General features: G+C 64.2%; 5 protein-coding genes across 5 annotated transcripts; 3 read left to right on the top strand and 2 right to left on the bottom strand.

Moving 5' to 3' along the window:
* Nucleotides 1-4: 4 nt before the first annotated feature.
* Nucleotides 5-1,159, top strand: BLOC1S1 (biogenesis of lysosomal organelles complex 1 subunit 1; the record flags this gene model as incomplete). Its single annotated transcript, XM_057421626.1, has 3 exons — nucleotides 5-129; nucleotides 686-818; nucleotides 1,018-1,159. Coding segments are annotated over 3 exons (369 nt in total), but the record flags the coding sequence as incomplete, so codon positions are not given.
* An 873-nt stretch (nucleotides 1,160-2,032) lies between these two features.
* RDH5 (retinol dehydrogenase 5) lies at nucleotides 2,033-4,461 on the top strand. Its single transcript, XM_057421624.1, has 5 exons — nucleotides 2,033-2,092; nucleotides 2,491-2,811; nucleotides 3,287-3,545; nucleotides 3,615-3,778; nucleotides 4,217-4,461. The coding sequence occupies exons 2-5, from the start codon at nucleotides 2,499-2,501 to the stop codon at nucleotides 4,438-4,440; spliced, it is 960 nt and encodes a 319-aa protein (XP_057277607.1). The 5' UTR covers nucleotides 2,033-2,092; nucleotides 2,491-2,498; the 3' UTR covers nucleotides 4,441-4,461.
* A 114-nt stretch (nucleotides 4,462-4,575) lies between these two features.
* Nucleotides 4,576-7,110, bottom strand: CD63 (CD63 molecule). Its single transcript, XM_057421620.1, has 7 exons — nucleotides 6,977-7,110; nucleotides 5,815-6,003; nucleotides 5,488-5,562; nucleotides 5,292-5,387; nucleotides 5,067-5,210; nucleotides 4,907-4,990; nucleotides 4,576-4,754 (listed from the first exon to the last, which is right to left on the bottom strand). Exons 1-7 carry the CDS (start codon nucleotides 7,040-7,042, stop codon nucleotides 4,689-4,691), a joined length of 720 nt encoding a protein of 239 aa, XP_057277603.1. The 5' UTR covers nucleotides 7,043-7,110; the 3' UTR covers nucleotides 4,576-4,688.
* A 578-nt stretch (nucleotides 7,111-7,688) lies between these two features.
* INPP1 (inositol polyphosphate-1-phosphatase) lies at nucleotides 7,689-9,234 on the bottom strand. The gene is made up of 5 exons (XM_057421619.1): nucleotides 8,960-9,234; nucleotides 8,785-8,845; nucleotides 8,508-8,708; nucleotides 8,261-8,435; nucleotides 7,689-8,185 (listed from the first exon to the last, which is right to left on the bottom strand). The coding sequence occupies exons 1-5, from the start codon at nucleotides 9,161-9,163 to the stop codon at nucleotides 7,693-7,695; spliced, it is 1,134 nt and encodes a 377-aa protein (XP_057277602.1). The 5' UTR covers nucleotides 9,164-9,234; the 3' UTR covers nucleotides 7,689-7,692.
* A 1,612-nt stretch (nucleotides 9,235-10,846) lies between these two features.
* GDF11 (growth differentiation factor 11) lies at nucleotides 10,847-15,817 on the top strand. The gene is made up of 3 exons (XM_057421617.1): nucleotides 10,847-11,385; nucleotides 14,181-14,554; nucleotides 14,869-15,817. Exons 1-3 carry the CDS (start codon nucleotides 11,022-11,024, stop codon nucleotides 15,247-15,249), a joined length of 1,119 nt encoding a protein of 372 aa, XP_057277600.1. The 5' UTR covers nucleotides 10,847-11,021; the 3' UTR covers nucleotides 15,250-15,817.
* Nucleotides 15,818-18,321: the final 2,504 nt, after the last annotated feature.

Here is an 18,321-nt window from a genome sequence, read left to right on the forward strand (position 1 = left end):
TGTGATGTCACCGTCAGCCGCGGTGACGTCACGCCGCCCCTGTGACGTCACGGCAGAGCGGAGGCGCAGGGAGGCAATCGCGGCCGCCACTCGGCTCACAGAGGCGCTGGTGGATCACCTCAACGTGGGGTGAGCAACGGGACCCCCATAGGGACACTCCCATAGGGATCACCTCAACGTGGGGTGAGCAACCTGACCCCCATAGGGACACTCCCATAGGGATCACCTCAACGTGGGGTGAGCAACCTGACCCCCATAGGGACACTCCCATAGGGATCACCTCAACGTGGGGTGAGCAAAGGGACCCCCATAGGGACACACCCATAGGGATCACCTCAGCATGGGGTGAGCAATGGGGCCCCCTGAAGCTCCTTGGGAGCCCCCAACCCTTATCCCCACCATGTGGGCTCCCCCTGAGTCCCCCCAGACCCTTTTCCCCTTTTGAAACAGGGAGCCCCCCAACACTGGTACACCCCAACACTGGTGCCCCTTCACCCCCCAAACCTCCTCCCCAGGGACCCCACTCCCAAATCTGCATCTGTTGATCCCTGCATCCCTATAACCCCCCCCATCCGGGGCAGAGACCCCCCCAAAACCCAGCCTGGGTACCCCGAAAGCCTTTTCCCACCCAAATCCTCTCCTTGGGACTACTCACGCAATGTCCCCTTCCGTGCTCCCCCCGCAGCGTGGCACAGGCCTATGTGAACCAGCGGAAGCTGGACCACGAGGTGAAGACACTGCAAATCCAGGCAGCACAGTTTGCCAAGCAGACAGGGCAATGGATCACCATGGTGGAGAACTTCAACCAGGCCCTCAAGGTGGGGGCCCCCCCTCCCCCCCACTGCCATAGAGCAGGGGGTGTCACCCCATACCCAGGGAGCTGGGATTCCCTTTGAGATACACAGAGGGATGCGGCATCTCTGGTGTCACCATGTGCTGGGGGGGTCCCAACATCAGTGGTTGATGGAAGAGGGGGTGATCCCAAATCCCATTGACATTCCTCCCCCTTACCCACAGGAGATTGGTGACGTGGAGAACTGGGCGCGCAGCATCGAGATGGACATGAGGACCATTGCCACCGCGCTGGAGTACGTGTACAAGGGACAGCTCCAGCCACCCTGCTCCTGACACCCCCGGGTCCCGACCGACCCCCCCCCCCCCCCCCGCAATAAAGGCTGCTTGTGCCGTGGCCCCCTCCTAAGCCTCCTCATCCTCTTTAGCACTAAGCCCTGAGGCCCCTCTTGCTCCAGGACAAAGGGCTCCTTCGGGCCTGAGGCTCTAATCCCCCACCTCCCCCCCCCCCCGCGAGCTCGGCCCCACCCCCCCACCTTGGGGGGCTGCAAAGGGCACCTGGGGGGATCTGTGTGCCTGGGGGGCTGCCTTCAGCACCTCCCCCAGGCTCCACTCATAATGAGAGACCCCAACATGGTGAGGGGTGTTCCAGTGCCCCCCATGCACCCCATTAACCCCCCCCCCCCGGAGCTGCACCCAGCCCGGGGGGGAGGGGGGACTTTGGCTGCAGCACCAAGGGAGGAGCAGCCGTGGCCGCCCCCCCCCCCCCCCCCCGGGTCACTCAAACCAGAGCCACTGCCGCAGCTGCAGGTGCTGCCCCACCGAAGGTAGGGGGAATATAGGGGGTGGGGTCCTCTCTCCACCCCAACCCAGCCTGGGGGACCTGGGGGGCTACCCCATAGCCGCTAGTGCCCTGCCTGGGCAGGGGGAGCTGCCTGTCCCCTGCAGCACCTGGCTTTGGGGTCCCTTCACCAGAGTCCCCAACAGCACCCACTTCTGGGGGCAATGGGGGGGCCCTGACCCCCCACTAAGAACCCCCAGAAGGGGCTCCTGGAGGGGGACACAGCCCCCCATAAGCTGTCTTGACTCGGGGGGTTATGTGGGATGGGGGGTCTCAGATGCCAAGGTGATGGTCACCTCCCAGTGCAGGGCAGGGGGGGACAGAGTTAAATGGGGGTGAGGGGAGCAGCAGGGACCCCCTCAGTTCCTCCCCCTCGTGTCACTGCTGGGTCCCGGCCAGGCGCTGACACCGCATCCGGTTGATCCCATCCAGACACTGGGAGCCCGGAGCTGGAGCAAGGTGGGTGGGAGAAGCTTCCTCAGCCCCCTTTCCCCCACCCTCCCTGTGTGCGTGTGTGGGCCTGACCCACCTAGTGTGGGGCAGGGCAGCGACCTTGGGGTGCCCGCCATGGCTTTATGGGCGATGAGCTTGAAGGTGTGGTGCAGAGGGTGACTATGGCGTGGTGTCTCTACTGTTGAGGCTCCAATCCCACTGTCCCCCCCTGCCTCACAGCCCCCATAATGTGGCTGCTGATGGTGCTGGAAGGGGGCATGTATTGTTATGGGTGATGACCCCCATAGTGTGAGGCAGGGCAGTGACCTTGGGGTGCCCACTGTGGTTTATGGGTGATGGGGTGACCGAGGCAGGGGGGTCCCTAATGTAGAGGGCTCCAGTCCCACTGCCCCCCTGCCCCACAGCCCCTACGATGTGGCTGACGGTGGCACTGGCGGTGCTGTGCTGGGGGCTGCTGTGGCTGCTGCGGGACCGGCAGACGCTGCCGTCGGTGCAGGACAAGTTTGTGCTGGTGACGGGCTGCGACAGCGGCTTCGGGCGGCTGCTGGCGCGGCGCCTGGCGCGGCGCGGGTACCGCGTGCTCGCTGCCTGCCTCACCCCCGCCGGCGCCGAGGCGCTGCGCCGCGGCTGCCCCGGGCACCTCCGCACCACCCTGCTCGACCTCACCCGCCCTGACAGCATCCGCTGCGCCATCGAGTGGGTGAGCAATGAGGTGGGCGACAGAGGTGAGTGGGGATGGGGCATGAGGCGGGGACTATGGGGTGGGATGGGGTCTGTGGGGCAGGATGAGACCTGGGGGCAGGATCGGAGCCAGGGAGGTCCTGTGAGGTATGGGATGAGGTCCATCAGTAAGGAGCAGGATGGGTGGTCTCAGGAGAGGTGGGTGCTGTAGGACAAGAGGATGGGACCCACCAAGGGATGCTATAGATCAAGACAAGCAGCTCCATAAGGGGGCACAGGGGGTCCCCAGGATTCAGAGTCCCTGATGAGGTGTTGTAGGGCAGAGCAGGGGGATACCAGTAGGGCAGAGGATAAGGGTTGGCTCAAGAAGGGCTATGGAGCAAGATGGTCCCGACTGGTTGTGCTGCTGTGGGGTGTGTGGGGTCCAGGGCAGGATGGACAAGTGGGGGAACACACCAGGGCTAGCGCCCCCCCCCCCCCCCCCCCCTCCCCCCCCCCCCCATGGCACACCCCCTCCAGGTCTCTTTGGGCTGGTGAACAATGCCGGAGTGGCCAATCCCATCGGCCCCACGGAGTGGATGGTGCTGGAGGACTATCGCCAGGTCATGGATGTCAACGCCTTTGGAGCCATCGAGGTGACGCTGCTGCTACTGCCACTGCTGAAGCGGGCGCGGGGCCGTGTGGTCAACACCTCCAGTGTCCTGGGCCGCCTTGCAGCAAATGGCGGTGGCTACTGTGTGTCCAAGTACTGCATCGAGGCCTTCAGTGACAGCCTGCGGTGGGTGCTAGAGCCCTCATCACCAGCAGCATCCCCAGCCCCATGGCGCTGACCCCCTGCATCCCGCAGGCGTGACATGTACCACTTCGGGGTCAAGGTGAGCATTGTGGAGCCTGGGTTCTTCAAGACAGCAGTGACGGACCTGGAGAGCATCGAGGGATCCCTGCGGCAGCTCTGGGAGCGGCTGGCACCTGAGACGCGCCTCAGCTATGGGGAGGACTATTTCCAGCAGTGTGAGTGGGACAGACGCATCCCCCGAGGCCCTCAGAGGGGAGGGTTTGAGTTGAAGGGACCTTAAAGCTCCTCCAGTTCCACTAGAGTGGGTTGCTCCAGCCTGGCCTTGAACACTGCCAGGGATGGGGCATCCAAACCTTCTCTGTTCAACCCATTCCATGTCCCAACATCCTCATGGTGAAGAACTTCTGCCTAAGATCTCATTTCAGTCTCCCCTCGGCAGGTTAAAACCATTCCCTTGTCCTGTCCCTGCAGGCCCTTCTCCAGGTTTCCTGTAGCCCCTTTAGGCACTGGAGCTGCTCTAAGGTCTCCCCTTAAGGAGCCTTCTCTTCTCCAGGATAAGCCAGCCCAGCTCTCTCAGCCTGGTTCCAGGCAGAGCTGCTCCAGCCCTCGCAGCACCGCCGTGCCTGAGACCCCATTCCCTTTCCCCCCCCCAGACCTCAAGGTGCAGCGCTTCATCATGAACCTCATCTGTGACACGGACCTGGCCAAGGTGACGTGGTGCATGGAGCACGCACTGAGCGCCCGCTACCCACGCACCCGCTACAGTGCAGGCTGGGATGCCAAGCTGCTCTGGCTCCCCGCCTCCTACCTTCCCACCTGCATCGTGGACCTGGTCCTGGCCACCATCCTGCCCAAGCCTGCCCATCGCGTCCGCTGACCCCCCAGACCAAGCTGTGCTCCCCCCACAAGTGCTGTCAATAAAAACACCCCCTCCGGTGCCACATGAACCATGGCGCAGCCCTGCGTGCTCAATGATCCACCCACATCCCACCCCAGTGCTGGGACACAGGGATCTATGGAAGCTTTTATTCCCAACCCCAGGCTATGGTAGGGTTTTGGCACGTTGGGTCCTGCAGAGCCCCCCACAGCTCTCCTGGTGTGCAGCAGTGGGAGCTGGGGGGGGGGCTACATGACCTCATAGCCGCTGCGGATGCCCTTCATGAGACAGCAGGCAAAGATGATGCCCAGGATCTAGACAGAGAGAGGAGAACGGGGTGATGTCCACCTTGCTCAGCCCCATACACCAGGCTGGGGGGGTGAGCCAGCCCTGCACATGGGGATGGAAGAGGGGCCTCAGCCCCCCACATGGGGATGGAAGTGGGGGGCTCAGCTCCATATCCCACTTCAAAGAAGGCGATTCCCAAAGCCACAGGAGCCACTATGAGGATGTTCTTCTTCATCCAGGCTTCGATGCTCTGGAGGCAGCCCTGGGGGGCACAGAGGGGCTCAGGGGGGGTGCTGTGGGGACCCTGGGGGGGTCACAGAGGGCTGGGGGTGTCTCACGTTCTCATAGACGGTGGCAGGGCTGGGGCGCATGTTGCAGGATGTGCTGTTGACACGGCAGCAGGACTGAGGCACTGTGTTGTTCACCCGGAACCGTTCGATGCTGCTCCAGTCTGTGTAGTTGTTGGCTCCACAGCAAGAGAACTGCAGAGAGGGATGGTCAGTGGGGTCCCCAGTGGGTCAAGGGGGGGTTCCCACGTGTCCCCCCTCCATCCCGTTGCTCACATTCCTCTGGAGCTCATCCAATGCCTCCGTCAGGGCTTTGTCCTCCCCATACTTGTTCATGGCATCCCAGAGCCCATCCTCGAGCACTGAGCGCACCTGGGGGCGGGGCACAGAAGGGCTGGGGGGGTCAGAGGCGTCCCAGCACCCCTGGATGGGGCCGTGCCCCCCTCCCCCCCCCCCCCCGGCTAATCCCTACCTTGTCCTTGAAGACGTATCCGGCGATGGCAGCGGCGACCTCCACCAGGAAGATGATGCTGAGGAGGACGGCGAACTGTGGGGGGAGGAGGTTGGGGTGTCAGGGTGCAGTGGGGGGAGTCAGGGTGGGTGTTAAAGGGGGGGGTCAAGATGCAGTGTGGGTTCTTGGGAGTCTCTGGGGGTGTCTGGAGAGCCTGGGCACTCACTGTGGTGACCATGCAGTAACTCTCCTTCCAGGGTGCAGCGAGGGAGTCTTGGGGAGTGTTTGAGGGGTGTTTGGGCAGCTCTGGGGGGTGTTTGCGGTGGTCTTGGGGGTCCAGGTGCTTACCGTGGTGACCATGCAGTAACTCTCCTTCCAGGCTCCGCAGCAGCCAAAGAAGGAGATGAAGAAGATGATGATGCCGAGGACCAGGATGGCCACAGGGGTGCCAGCGGCTGAGGCCGTGCTCACCACCAGCGCCTTATCCAGCGCCACCTGTGCGTAGATCCCGATGGCCACAAGGGCGACGCCGCACACCTGGGGGGGCAGAGCCGTTGGGGGGCAGCCGGGACCCCTCCGATGGGGGGGGGCACCTGCATCCCCCCTTTGACGGGGGGGTTGTCTTCAAAGTAGGGACCCCCTTGCCCTCCTGTCCCAGGCACGCTCTGGGGGTGCAGTGGGGTATGGGGAGCCCGATCCTGCCCCATTGACAGACACCCCCGGTGCTGGCTGCTGCAGAACACTAGGAAGTCCAGGATGAAGCGCAGCCTTCCCGCCACGGGGAGAGGCTGCGGGGGAGGGTGCCCAGCGCCAGCCCCCCCCCCGGTGCTGGGGGTCCAGGGCAGGGTGTGGAGGTGTCAGCCCGGCCTCGGTTCCCCCCCCCCGGGCCCCTGTTTGTTCGCGGAGCCGGGCCCGGCTGCACAAACACTCCTGGGGAGAGTCGGGGGGGAAGGGGGGGGCTGGCGCCGGTGTCTCAGTCGCGTCCCGCCCCCCCCCCCCCCCCCCGCTGGCGGGTGGCCCGAGGCCCTTCAGGGGTGACTCAGCCCCACAGGACCGGGTGGGGACCGGGACGAGTCACTCCCCACTGGGGAGGGGGCGCCAGGAAAGCTCCGGTTTGTGCCCCCACTCCCCGCCTCGGCCGTTGGCGCCTCCTTCCTCACCCCGACTTCCCCAAACCTTCCCCTGACCCCCGCCGCGGGAGCCCTGCAGAGACCGCGGGGTCCCGGTCACCCCCTGGGGGGGTGTGTGTGTATGCCACCCCCCGGCCATGGTGTCCCTGGTACCGCCGGTACCGGCCGCGTTACTCCTGGAACCTACTGATGGCGGCGGGGGGCACCGGGCAGGACCCCCCCTCCCACCCCGGGGTGCCCTGTCTCCCAGCGAGAGGGGCCGCGGCCTGACGTGAGACTGGGGCGGGCCCCGAGTCCTCCTCCCCCGGTTCCCTCCCGCTTCTCTCCTGTTCCCCGCCGGTTCCCCACCCGGTTCCCCCCACCCCAGGCCCCGCACTCACCCAGAAGATGAAGTTGAACACGAAAACCAGGAACTTCACGCATTTCATCCCGCCCTCGACCGCCATGGCCCGTCCTGCAGGAGCCGCCGCTCAGCCCCGGTACCGCTCCCGTTCCTGTCCCCGCTCCCGTTCCTGTCCCCTCCTCTGCTTATGCTTATGCTTATCCTCCCCCTCCCGCTCCCGCTCCCGTTCCCGTCCCCGGGCGCTCACCGGCGCCCCTGCTTCACCGCCCGCTCCGCGATCATGTGACGGGACCGGGGCGAGTCCTCGGGCAGCACCGGCACCGCCCCGGTCCCGCCCGGCCCTCCCGCGGGTCCCGCCCTCCCCCCAGCAGAACAGACACCGGGTGCGGGGGATGCTTTAATGGGGGACTTTGGAGGGCAGGGGAGTATCACAGAGCTCCCATCACAAAGACACCGCAGCTGGGACCCCATAACTGCATCCCCAGCATCCCGGACACCCCACAACAGCACCCCGGGTCCCAGCATCCTGCCACCCTTGGTCCACCCCCTGAAAACCCCAAAGCCTGCACTCAGAGGTCCCCGACACCCCGTAAGTTGCACCCTGAGGTACCAGACACCTCATACACTGCACTCAGAGATCCCTGATGTCCTATACTCTACGACCTGACGATCCAGTGACCCACCACCCTTGGTCCCAGACATCCTATACCCTGGTCCTGCCACCCTGTGACCCACCCCCCAGCCCCCATGCTCTCAGAGCCTCGGCATGGTGTCCAGCGTGGCCAGCACGGCCTCAAGGTGCTGGGGGTCCACGTAGGCCACAAGGCCGCCGCAGTTTGCCCAGCGCTCAGCCCCATCCACCCCGTCTATGGGGCAGTTGTATACCAGCTCAGGGGGGGTCCCGATGCCCCCTGCTCGCCGCACCTGCAGGGCCCCTGCCAAGGCCACGATCCCCCCGCCCAGGGCACGCAGGATGGCATGAGGGGCGCAGGCGTCCCAGGCAAAGGTGCTGCCCTCCGAGAGCACATAGACGTCCGCCAGCCCGAGGATGACACAGAGCAGCTTGTACCCGGCACCAGCAGCGAAGAGCAGGCGCCCGCCGCAGAGAGGCTTCAGCGCTGCTCGCACTGCTGGTGCCTCAGCACGGCTCAGCACCACGCGTGGCACCAGCGACGATACTGGGGGGCTCAGTGAGCTCAGCCGCGTGTCCCCATAAGCAACACCCCAGTGGTACCGGCCCTGCCACCTGTGGGGATGGGGACCCTCAGTGCAAGCACCGGTGGGGTCCTGCTAACCCCAGTGCTGCCCATGGTGCAGGTACCTGCGTGTCTTGCAGTCCCGCTGGAAGAAGGGCTCGTTGATGACGCCCAGCACAGGGCAGCCCGTGTGCCGGTTGTAGGCACCGATGAGCACCAGTGCAGAGCACAGCCCAGCTGGAGCAATGCCATCAATGGGGCCCACATCCTCGCTCCCACGGATGTACTCGTTGGTGGAGTCTGTGGGTGAAGCCGGAGCTCAGCCATGGGGATGGGGGGATCCTGACCCAGCCTGTGCCAGCACCCCCTCACCGATGGGGTCTATCCAGATGGCCAGGTCCTGTGGGGGGATGCTCAGCTCCACAGCAGCCACCGCCGCATCTGCCAGTGCCACGTCACGGTGCACAGCATCCGACAGCAGCTCCGCGGCCTTGCGCTCAGGCTCCAGCACCGCCAGCAGCAGCGCTGCCGTGTCCTCCGGGGTGGCGCACACCCGCACCGTCACCATCTCCCCTGTGGTGCCCTGGCTTCAGCACCAACCTCTGAGTGGGGGTGCCCCCCCTCAGCCCTGCTGCACCCCCAGACTCACCCTCAGGGCTCCTGAACTCGCTGGACTCTTCACCGTGGATGTGGCCCTGCAGCTCAGGGAACTGGGGACAGGATGGCTCAGCTGCAGCGCAGGGGGAGCCCTCACCTCATCCCACCCTGTCCCACCCCATGGCATGCCATGCCATTCTATGCCATCCACCCCATCCCGTCCCTACCTCCTTCCCCAGGTCATGCTTGATGACCTCCTGGATGAGGACATCTGCCAGCGTCTTGAAGTCCTGCAGAAACCTCTGGTTCCGGTCAGGTCCTGTCTTCTCGGCCACCAGGAGCTGGAAGAGCGGCTGCTCCTGCCGGCACAGCCGGGCGATATCCGCAGCCTTCTCTGAGGCACTCACCAGGGCCTGGAGCAGCCCAGCCATGGCCAGGGCTGGGGGACACGGGGCTGAGGGGACGTTGCACTGCGGTGATGTGGCCTCCCACCTCCTGCCTGGCCCCACCACCCAGCCCAGTGGTTTTGGGGTTTGGGCAGGGTGGGGACCTGGCTATAGTGATCCCACCCAATGCCAGAGGCCACAGCTTGGACGTAGGGACCTGGATGTGGGGATGTAGGGACGTGTGATGTGAGGATGGGGTCATGGGGCCATGAGAATATGGGAACATGGATGTAGGGACGTGGGACTGTGGGGACATGGGGAAATAGGGACATGGGGAAACAGGGACATGGGGATGGGGATGTGGACACGTGGAGACATGGGAATGGGGACAGGGGGACAAAGACGTGGGGCTGGCCACAAGACACAGCAGGGCCGGGGGGACAGGTCCCCACTGCCCTCGGAGCCGTGAGAGGTGACTGGGCCGACGCCCCACAGCGAGACCTATCCTGGGACCCCCCCCCGGATCTCTCGTGCTCCCCCCGTCCCGGGGAGCCCTTGTGCCCCCCCCCGGGACACCCTTCTCTGCTTCCCCCACCTGCGATGCCCCCGGGAGGGTCCCGAGCCCATTCCCAATCCCCCCCCTCCCCCCCCCCCGCTTTGCCGTTACCGGGGCCGGTGCCTCTCGCAGCTCCTGGAGGGCGGCCCGTGGGGCGGGGCCGGACGGGCCGCGTCACGGCGCCGCTTTAACCCCCTCGGTACCGAGCGGCGGACGTAAAACCGCCAGCGGGGCTGCGGGGGGGGGGGATGCGCTGCTGTCAATGCTCCCCGCGCAGCCACCCGCTTCCGCTTGTCGCTTTGTAGCTTCCGCCGCCGCGGGACCGGTGATACCGAGATTCGGTGATGCCACAGGGAACGGGGAACGGCCGCACCGGCAACGGTTGGGGGTCACCCCCCGTAGCAAACACTTCCCTCCCGCCTCATCCCACCTCCTCCGGGACCACCCCCCCGCGAGGTACCGGTGCGGGTTGTGTCTCCCAGCGCCACACGGTGGCGCCCTCGCCCCTATTCGGTATTACCGGCTCCTCTGTGTCGCCCCCTGGCGGGATGCGCTTGACACCGCTCCGGTAGTGGGGAGTAGCTGGGGGGAGGATAATGGGATAACGGGATAAAGGGGTGGCTACTTCGTCACCTTCACCCCACCGGTGCTGGTTTGGTATCGTAGGGGGGCGTCTCTGCACCACTAGAAGGGAGAGTGACCGGTTGCAGCCCCGCTACCACGGGTTTGCCGAGCCTCCAGTTTGCTCTCTCCATGGTTCTGATGGGGAGCAGGGCAGCGGGGGGGACGGGATAACACACGTAGACACCCACCGGGATGCGTATACCCGGTTTACCGGGGCGGCACGGTGGGACCCAACTCTCGGCAAGTGCCGGGGTCCCCCCGCCCCGCCACACTTGCCAGGAGTTGGGTCCCACCGGTGCCGCCACCCGTTACAAGGGAAGGATTTGACGCGGGGGGGAGGATCGCTCCGACCCGGTGGCTGCGAGGCCGTTCCCGGTGCTCGGGGGGCCGGCGGCGGCTGGTGCCAAGCCCCTGCCCGAACCTCTTTTGTGCGGCCGCAGCCAATCATGGCCGGTGACGACACACTTCTCTTGGGGTATAAAACCACGGGGCCGCCGTTACCGCCGCTTTTTTTCCTTTCCCCCCCCCCTCCCCTTTTTCCTTCCACCCCCCCCCCCCCGCTTCCCCGCCCCCCGGCACCGTTCCCGCCTTCCTCCCGTTCCGCCGCGCCCCCCCCTCCCCTCCCTGTTTTCTCCCTCCTCCCCCCCGTTAAAAACGTTGCGGTGGAAGCGGAACGGGGGGGGCCCGGCCCCCGGTGGTGGTGGGGACGTTTTGCTTCCCGGTATGGCCCCGGTGGTGCTTTGCCTCTTGGCGGCGGCGGCGGCGGCGGCGGTGGGAACGGGAGGGGGGGGCACTACGGGAACGGGGAGCGCTCCGGAGCCCTCCTGCCCGGTGTGCCTGTGGCGGAGGCACAGCAAAGAGCTGCGGCTGGAGAGCATCAAGTCTCAGATTCTGAGCAAGCTGCGGCTGAAGGAAGCGCCCAACATCACCCGGGAGGTGGTGAAGCAGCTGCTGCCCAAGGCCCCCCCGCTCCAGCAGCTCCTCGACCTCCACGACTTCCAGGGGGACTCGCTGCAGCACGACGAGTACCTGGAGGAGGACGAGTACCACGCCACCACCGAGACCGTCATCAGCATGGCCCAGGAAAGTCAGTGCCGCCTTTGTTCCGCCCCGCCGCCGCTCCAAACTTCGCCGGCGGGCACCCCAATCCCACCCCCGGTGTCCCCCTTCCCACTCCCGCTGTCCCCATCCTGCCCCTGATCCCCCCCATCCCACCCCCAGTGTCCTCCATCCCACCCCCGTGTCCCTCAGTGTCCCCCCTCAAGTCCCTTGCAGGTACTGGCCCTCTGAGACTCCCCACCGGTTCCCCTCTGGCACCCCCCGGGTACCCCCCCGGTGCCCCCCGCGTTCTCTCTGTCACCCCCCCCCGCTACCCGGGATGACTCTGTGCGAGTGCCGGGACACTCACCGGCATACAGGGAGAGCTGGTGCTGGGCACCGGGAACTGAGATGGGACTGGGAATGGCCAGCGGGTGCTGGGAACTTGTAACGGGTATTGGAACCTGTCACTGGGTGCTGTTAGCTGGTAGTGGGTGCTGGGACCTGGCACCAGCACTGGAACTCATCACTGGGTGCTGGGAACTGACACTAGGTACTGGGGCCTGGTACTGGCACCCGTCTGTAGGAGAACTGGGCACCGGCACTGGGGATGGGTGCAGGGACCTGGCACTTGACACTGGCACTGTTCACTGGGTGCTGGGACCATGCTGGGCGCATGGGGTGGGTGTCACCGTGGGTGACAGTGGGGTGACAGTGTGTGACAGCAGCAGGTGTCCCAGGGGGATGCCATGGGGGAGACTCTGCTCTGTCCATCCTTCCCTCCTTCCTCTGCCTGGCCCTTGCCTCAGTTTCCCTGCTTCCACCTGCTCCGGTGGTGGGATGAGGCTGCAGAACCCCCACGGGGAGGGGGGGTAGACACGGGGCTGGGGAAGGGGAGGGAGGCCGGGTGCGAAGGGCTGGCGGAAGGGAGGGAAGTGCGAGGCTCTGCCCCCACCCCGTCCCAATTCCCTTCTCAGCCATTAATAGATTCGGGCGGCTTTGAAATTTTATTACCCATAAAATCGCTGCCCCGCCGGGGGGTTCCTGCCTCCCCCCAACCCTTTTAACAGCCAGGGGCGGGGGGCAGACATAAAGAGTATGGGGCGGCTCCTGCCCCCAGCTCCTCTCCGGGGGTCCCGGCCCCGCCGCAGCCGGATGCACCGCAGGGTCTGGCTGCGGCCACCCCGTTATCATTATGATTATTGCCCCCCCCCCCATCCCCTCTCCCGGGGCAATTTGTGGGTTTTATGGTTCCTGAGCAGGAGGAGGGAAAGGGCTTCACAGGCAGCAGAGCCATAAAGCTCTCGTGTTCCCCCCTGGTAATCCCATCCCCCCCAATGCCCCCCACCCTCGGGGAGTTTAACGGCAGAAGGGCCCCGAGGGGGGTTAATTGGGTCTTAAACCAATTTAGGGGCTACCCGTGACCCCACGACCCGTAATGAGGGGTCCTGGGGGTGCTGCTGGGGGGGCTCAAGGTCAGCAGAATGGGGGGACATGGGGACACCATGGCACTGCTGCTGGCACATAGCGGGACTGGAGCTGGGCGGGGGGTGTCTCTCCAGGCCTCCACACTAGGCGAAGGGTTAATAGGACAGGGGTGGGAGCCCCAGATGTGGCCCAGTGGGAACAAAGAGCTTGGGGGGGGGGGGGCGGGGGGGGTCGGGAGCCACCCCCCTCCAGGTGTCCCAGGGACCTTTATCCTTTATTTGCCATTGCCACAGTGACCAGACGAGTATCCTGGCAGTGCCAGGGGCAGCCGGCATGGCACAGACCTCCCCACACTCCCAGCACCCCAGAACCCCCCCTGTGCCCCCCGGGATGCTAGGATGAAGCCCGGAACACAGGTCACTGATGCCACTGGTGCCACCGGTGCCTTGGTGCCGTGGTGAGGGGCTTCGGTGCCAACTCCAGTATCTCTTATCTGGAGAACCCGCAAAACCAACCCCTGCCATAGACACATCTACAGCCCCCAAAGCCACCAGGAGCACCGGGACACATTGTGGTGGTTGCTGGCCAGGTTGGGACAATGTCCCACTGGTAACTGGTGGCCAAGGGGCTGAGTGGCACAACCTGCCCCAACTGGGAGCCAGGGGGAACCCAACATGGCTTTGGGGTTCCCCAGGAGATCAGGGATTTAATGTGGGGCTGTGGGGCAGCAAATTGTAGGGGGGATGTGTCTGTGCCGGGCCCCCACAGCGCGGTTGGGGGGCTCCCTGTGTCATGACCCCCATGTGCCAGGGAGGCCCCGCTGCAGCAAATGGCCCCGCTGCAGCTGGGTGCTATTAAACCTGACCGGTGCGTGGCAGGGGGCGGAATTCCCAGCTCAATTTGACACAGATGTGTTTGCGGAGCACGGAATGCCAGAGCAGTGGGGGGAGGGTGTGCGGGACCCCTGAGCCCTGTCCCTGTCCCACCGAGGTGTGGGGCTGCCCCATGGCGGGTTCATGGGGGCACTGGTGGGGGGCGTGGGGGCAACCATGCTGTGCCATGGACCAGCTGCGGCACCGTCACAGGAACCCCCCCATCCCACTCAGCCCTCATCCAAATGGTGGATCCTGAATCCCAGGTGACACGGGGTCAGGGACAGCCAGGACCTTGCTGAGGATGAAGGGGAATGAGCCCCAGGGCAGCCCCTGGCTCGACCTTCACCTGCTAATGACTGAGGATTAGTTTACCCTGGGGAGGATGAGGAGGATGAGGATGAGAATGATGAGGAGGGTGAGGATAAGGATGATGAGGAGGATGAAGATGATGAGGGAGGGTAAGGAGAATGAGGAGGATGAGGATGATGAGGATGACAAGGGGGGTCCCGGCGCTGCCCCTGATGCCTCCTTCCTCCCACAGCGGACCCCGTGGTGCAGATCGAGGGCAACCCCCATTGCTGCTTCTTCAACTTCAGCCCCAAGGTCATGTTCACGAAGGTGGTGAAGGCACAGCTGTGGGTGTACCTGCGGCCCGTGCAGCACACCTCCACCGTCTACCTGCAGATCCTCCGCCTGAAGCCGGTGACGGAGGAAGGCAGCCGCCACATCCGCATCCGCTCACTCAAGATCGACCTCAACTCCCGCCTCGGGCACTGGCAGAGCATCGACTTCAAGCATGTGCTGCAGAACTGGTTCAAGCAGCCGCAGAACAACTGGGGTATTGAGATCAATGCCTTCGACCCCAACGGCAATGACCTGGCTGTCACGTCACTGGGGCCTGGTGCCGAAGGGCTGGTACGTGCCTGCTGTGGGACTTGAGGGGCTCCCGGCCATCCCTGGGGAGGTGGAGGGTGATGGGGATGGTCACAGGTGGTGATGCAGCTCTGTGGGGCTGGTCACAGCTTGTGGGGACAGTCACAGCTCCATGGGAACAATGACAGCCTCATGGGGCTGGCAACACCTCCATGAGGCCACTGAAAGCTCTGTGGGGACAACAACAGCTCCATGGGGCCCATGACAGCTCCAGGGGTTGTGTGGGACCTGGGCAGAGGGAATGATGGGACCATGGGGTGGTGGCTCAGTGGTTCTCATCCTTCCTCTCCCCCCAGCACCCCTTCATGGAGCTGAGGGTGCTGGAGAACAATAAGCGCTCGCGCCGCAACCTGGGGCTGGATTGTGACGAGCACTCGACTGAGTCGCGCTGCTGCCGCTACCCCCTGACCGTGGACTTCGAGGCCTTCGGCTGGGACTGGATCATCGCACCCAAGAGGTACAAAGCCAACTACTGCTCGGGGCAGTGTGAGTACATGTTCATGCAGAAGTACCCGCACACCCACCTCGTGCAACAGGCCAACCCGCGCGGCTCGGCCGGGCCCTGCTGCACCCCTACCAAGATGTCCCCCATCAACATGCTCTACTTCAATGACAAGCAGCAGATCATCTACGGCAAGATCCCGGGCATGGTAGTGGACAGATGTGGATGCTCTTAGAACCGGTGCTGCTGCCCCGCACCCCCCCCACCTCTGAACCTGCCTCATTCCTGCCACTATTGTGGGGGTGGGAGTTTGGGGGGTTTCTTTTTGCTATTTTCTTTTCGAAATACAAAGAACAAGCGTTGAGGTTCCTTTGGATGTTGGGGCAAGAGGACAGAGACGCAGAGAGATGGAAACCCCGCGGAGAAACACTGCAGCAACCCCATGATTCGACTTGCATTGTGCAATAACGCAACCGGATGGAGAAGGGAAGGGGCGGCGCGGAGCCCTGGCATGGCTCCACGGCGATAGGGAGAGGAGGAAGCCACTGCATCCCGCACCTCCGGAGCACCAGTGGGGATGGGGACGCCCCTGCCAACCCCAGGGCCATGGTGACAGCTGAGGATGGGAGAAGCCAGCAGTGGGATCCCCGGGATGGGCCCGTTGGGCTCTGGCGGCGGCTCCGGCGCGGGAGGGAACCGTCCCCTGCTTTAATTTATTTATTTATTAATCACCCTCCGGCCGGGCTCTGCTGGGGCAGCTCTCGCCCCTCCTGAGCCCCCCGCTGCCCTGCGTGGGGATGGCACCACCATTGGCACCACCAGCACCACCGGGCATTGAGGAGAACAAAGCTGCCGCTTGCCACAGGTGCTGGCTCTGGTGCTGCTGGCGCTGTGGTGATGCTTGTTCCTGTGCTGCACTGGTGCCCAGAGCTCTCCCACGGTAGCTGGCGGAGCCAGAGTCTTGGGGGGGCTCCAGTTGGGGTGTCTCCAGTTGGGGCTCTCAGGTTTTGACGCAGCAGCGAGGGCTCTCTGGGCACCACAGTGCCTTTGGCCCGGCCCCAGCACTTAACCTGAGGGTGCCAATGGCTCTGACCGGGACATGCATCTCCATCTCATGGATGCGGTTAGGCCTGGCACGTCCGTACCCCGCGTAGCACTTAGGGACAGTGCCGTGGCAGAGCTGGGGGCACTGGGATGTGCAGCACTTGTCCCTGCCTCCACCGAGCCCAAAGCGCTCCCGAGGACATGGCGATGGCCCCATGGTGCCAAGCCCCAGCTGTGCCCAAGCACTTAAGTGTTGATGCCACTGGCAATGCTGGCCTTGCTGTAGTGTCACCATGGCTCCAGCATCAGCTCCCCAGATCTGTATGAGAGGGGATGGGAATGGGAGAACTGGCCCCCCCCCGGGGAGCTGAGGGGTGTCCGGCAGGTTCCCTCCCATTGACACAGTGGTGGTGCTCCCCGTGGTGACACGCTGGGGACAAGGTGCTGGGTTGCCTCCGTTGCCCCTCAGTGCTTCGGGGGCTGCATCCTCTGGTCCAGATCATGAGAGATCATCCAGCCCCAGCCACGACTGCTCTGCTTGGACATTGAAACCACACCAGACATGGCCAAGGAGGTGCTGGCTACGAGAAGCACAGTCCTGCCATTGCCAGCAATGGAGACAGGCCCCAGTGCCCACCAGGAATGGAGCCACATGGCAGGAAAGAGCTGGCATCCGCTTGGAAGGGACTGGAAAGGGCACGGAGCTGCCTGGGCTGTGGGATCTTCCTCCTGAGTTGAGGGAGCCATGGCCTGGCCAAGATCCTGCTGGGGTCTGGTTGGGATCAACCCACAGCCTTCCCCCCAACCATCACCAGCTGCTGGAGCCCGGGGGGACCCCAACTATGGGCATCACGCCTGGCTGGCTCTGGCCACTGTAGCAACCCCTGGCCTTTGAGCACCCAACACAGAGCCCAGGACCCAGAGCCCCACAGGGCCCTGGAAGAAGGATGGGGCCAGACGGGGTGCTGGGACCTGTCAACCCCTGGCACTGGCACCTCAGCCCCCTGGCACAGGCAGCACTGGGTCCCTGCCCGGGGGTGGCTGGGTGACTGCTGCCCCCGCCCTGTCACTCCATGGTTACTATGATTGTTATTATGATATGTTCTCCTTTCCCACCCTGGTCCCTTTTCCCCTAGTCCGGTCCTATGTTGGTCGCTCAGGGGAGGCCAGGATGTGGCCACCGGGACTGAAGGGGACACATGACCCAAAGGCCCCAGTGGCTGGGGGGTTTTAACCAAACACAGCACTTGGACATCAACACAAATAAAGAAATTAAAGAGAAATTAAAGAAAGACTAAAAGAATAAGAATAACCATCAATGAGTCCTGAGCTTCAGGACTGCAGTATCGCCCTTGGGAATGCCAAATGTTCCCAGTAAACCCCATGCACCAGGAGCTGGGAACCATCTGCACTATGAAACTTCGGGGCCGGGGCTGGTTGGGCACCATCTGGGCTGGGATGAGTCTGTGCCACTGCGCCATGTCCCAAGGTAGGCATCACATCAGGTCCCATGGTCAGCACCACATACCAGGGTTGGGAGCAGATCGTGGGGCTCACACGAGATTCCAAGGCCAGCACTGGATGGTGATGTCAGCACTGGATCCCAGGCTTGGCACCATATCCCAGGGTCAGTGCAGATCCCTGGATTGCCAGTGCTGCATCCCCACTGGAGTGGCTCCATCCCCACTGGTGCCGATGCCAGGATGGACCCTTGGCCACTTGCTGGGTCCCTGCGTGATGGCAGCTCCCGCCCCTGCATCCCTCGGGAGCTCCTGGCCTGATCTCCTCCACAAGCTTGGGAAATGGTTCCTGATGCTTCTCATTTTTCCCACGCTCCCAGCATCGGGTGATGAATGGGGCTGGAATCCAGCAGTGTTCCCATCTGCATGTCCCAGCCAGAGCCTCCAGACACACTGGTCCTCACCCTTCAGCTCCCAGAATACCCTCCCAACATTCTGAACCCACTCACCCCACAGTGCAGCCCCATGGGTGGCTTCACCATCCCAAAGCCTCAGCCCACCACTGTGAGATGGAGCAGATCCCCGAGGAGGGGACACACAGCACATGGCAGCACCAGCTCCGTCCCTCCTGCTGGCCTCTGCTTTCCCCCGTTGTAAAGTGGAGATTTACAAGTGGCCCCAAGTGCCAGAGGAGCCGGGATCAGAAGCAGCCTTTATGGAGCCTCATTAGGGGCTCCAGCTATGCTGGGAATGTCGCAGCTAATTACAGCCCTGGGGCAGGAGGGGACAGGGTGGGCTCCGGA

The sequence above is a fragment of the Pezoporus wallicus genome, unplaced genomic scaffold (assembly GCF_028554395.1).
Source record: "Pezoporus wallicus isolate ANWC-B61680 ecotype Strahan unplaced genomic scaffold, APGP_CSIRO_Pwel_v1 contig_10308, whole genome shotgun sequence".
NCBI classification, from domain to species: domain Eukaryota; kingdom Metazoa; phylum Chordata; class Aves; order Psittaciformes; family Psittacidae; genus Pezoporus; species Pezoporus wallicus.

Excerpts from the sequence above, each read along its gene's own strand:
- GDF11 (XM_057421617.1), top strand. The coding sequence starts at position 11,022 with ATGGCCCCGGTGGTGCTTTGCCTCTTGGCGGCGGCGGCGGCGGCGGCG. Across the intron at positions 11,386-14,180 it reads CATCAGCATGGCCCAGGAAA|CGGACCCCGTGGTGCAGATC; the intron begins GTCAGTGCCGCC and ends TTCCTCCCACAG. Across the intron at positions 14,555-14,868 it reads GGCCTGGTGCCGAAGGGCTG|CACCCCTTCATGGAGCTGAG; the intron begins GTACGTGCCTGC and ends CTCTCCCCCCAG.
- INPP1 (XM_057421619.1), bottom strand. The coding sequence starts at position 9,163 with ATGGCTGGGCTGCTCCAGGCCCTGGTGAGTGCCTCAGAGAAGGCTGCG. Across the intron at positions 8,846-8,959 it reads AGCATGACCTGGGGAAGGAG|TTCCCTGAGCTGCAGGGCCA; the intron begins GTAGGGACGGGA and ends TCCTGTCCCCAG. Across the intron at positions 8,709-8,784 it reads CGAGTTCAGGAGCCCTGAGG|GGGAGATGGTGACGGTGCGG; the intron begins GTGAGTCTGGGG and ends AGGGCACCACAG.
- RDH5 (XM_057421624.1), top strand. The coding sequence starts at position 2,499 with ATGTGGCTGACGGTGGCACTGGCGGTGCTGTGCTGGGGGCTGCTGTGG. Across the intron at positions 3,546-3,614 it reads GCCTTCAGTGACAGCCTGCG|GCGTGACATGTACCACTTCG; the intron begins GTGGGTGCTAGA and ends TGCATCCCGCAG. Across the intron at positions 3,779-4,216 it reads GGAGGACTATTTCCAGCAGT|ACCTCAAGGTGCAGCGCTTC; the intron begins GTGAGTGGGACA and ends TCCCCCCCCCAG.
- CD63 (XM_057421620.1), bottom strand. The coding sequence starts at position 7,042 with ATGGCGGTCGAGGGCGGGATGAAATGCGTGAAGTTCCTGGTTTTCGTG. Across the intron at positions 5,563-5,814 it reads GTTACTGCATGGTCACCACG|TTCGCCGTCCTCCTCAGCAT; the intron begins GTAAGCACCTGG and ends CTCCCCCCACAG. Across the intron at positions 5,388-5,487 it reads GATACGTCTTCAAGGACAAG|GTGCGCTCAGTGCTCGAGGA; the intron begins GTAGGGATTAGC and ends CCCCGCCCCCAG.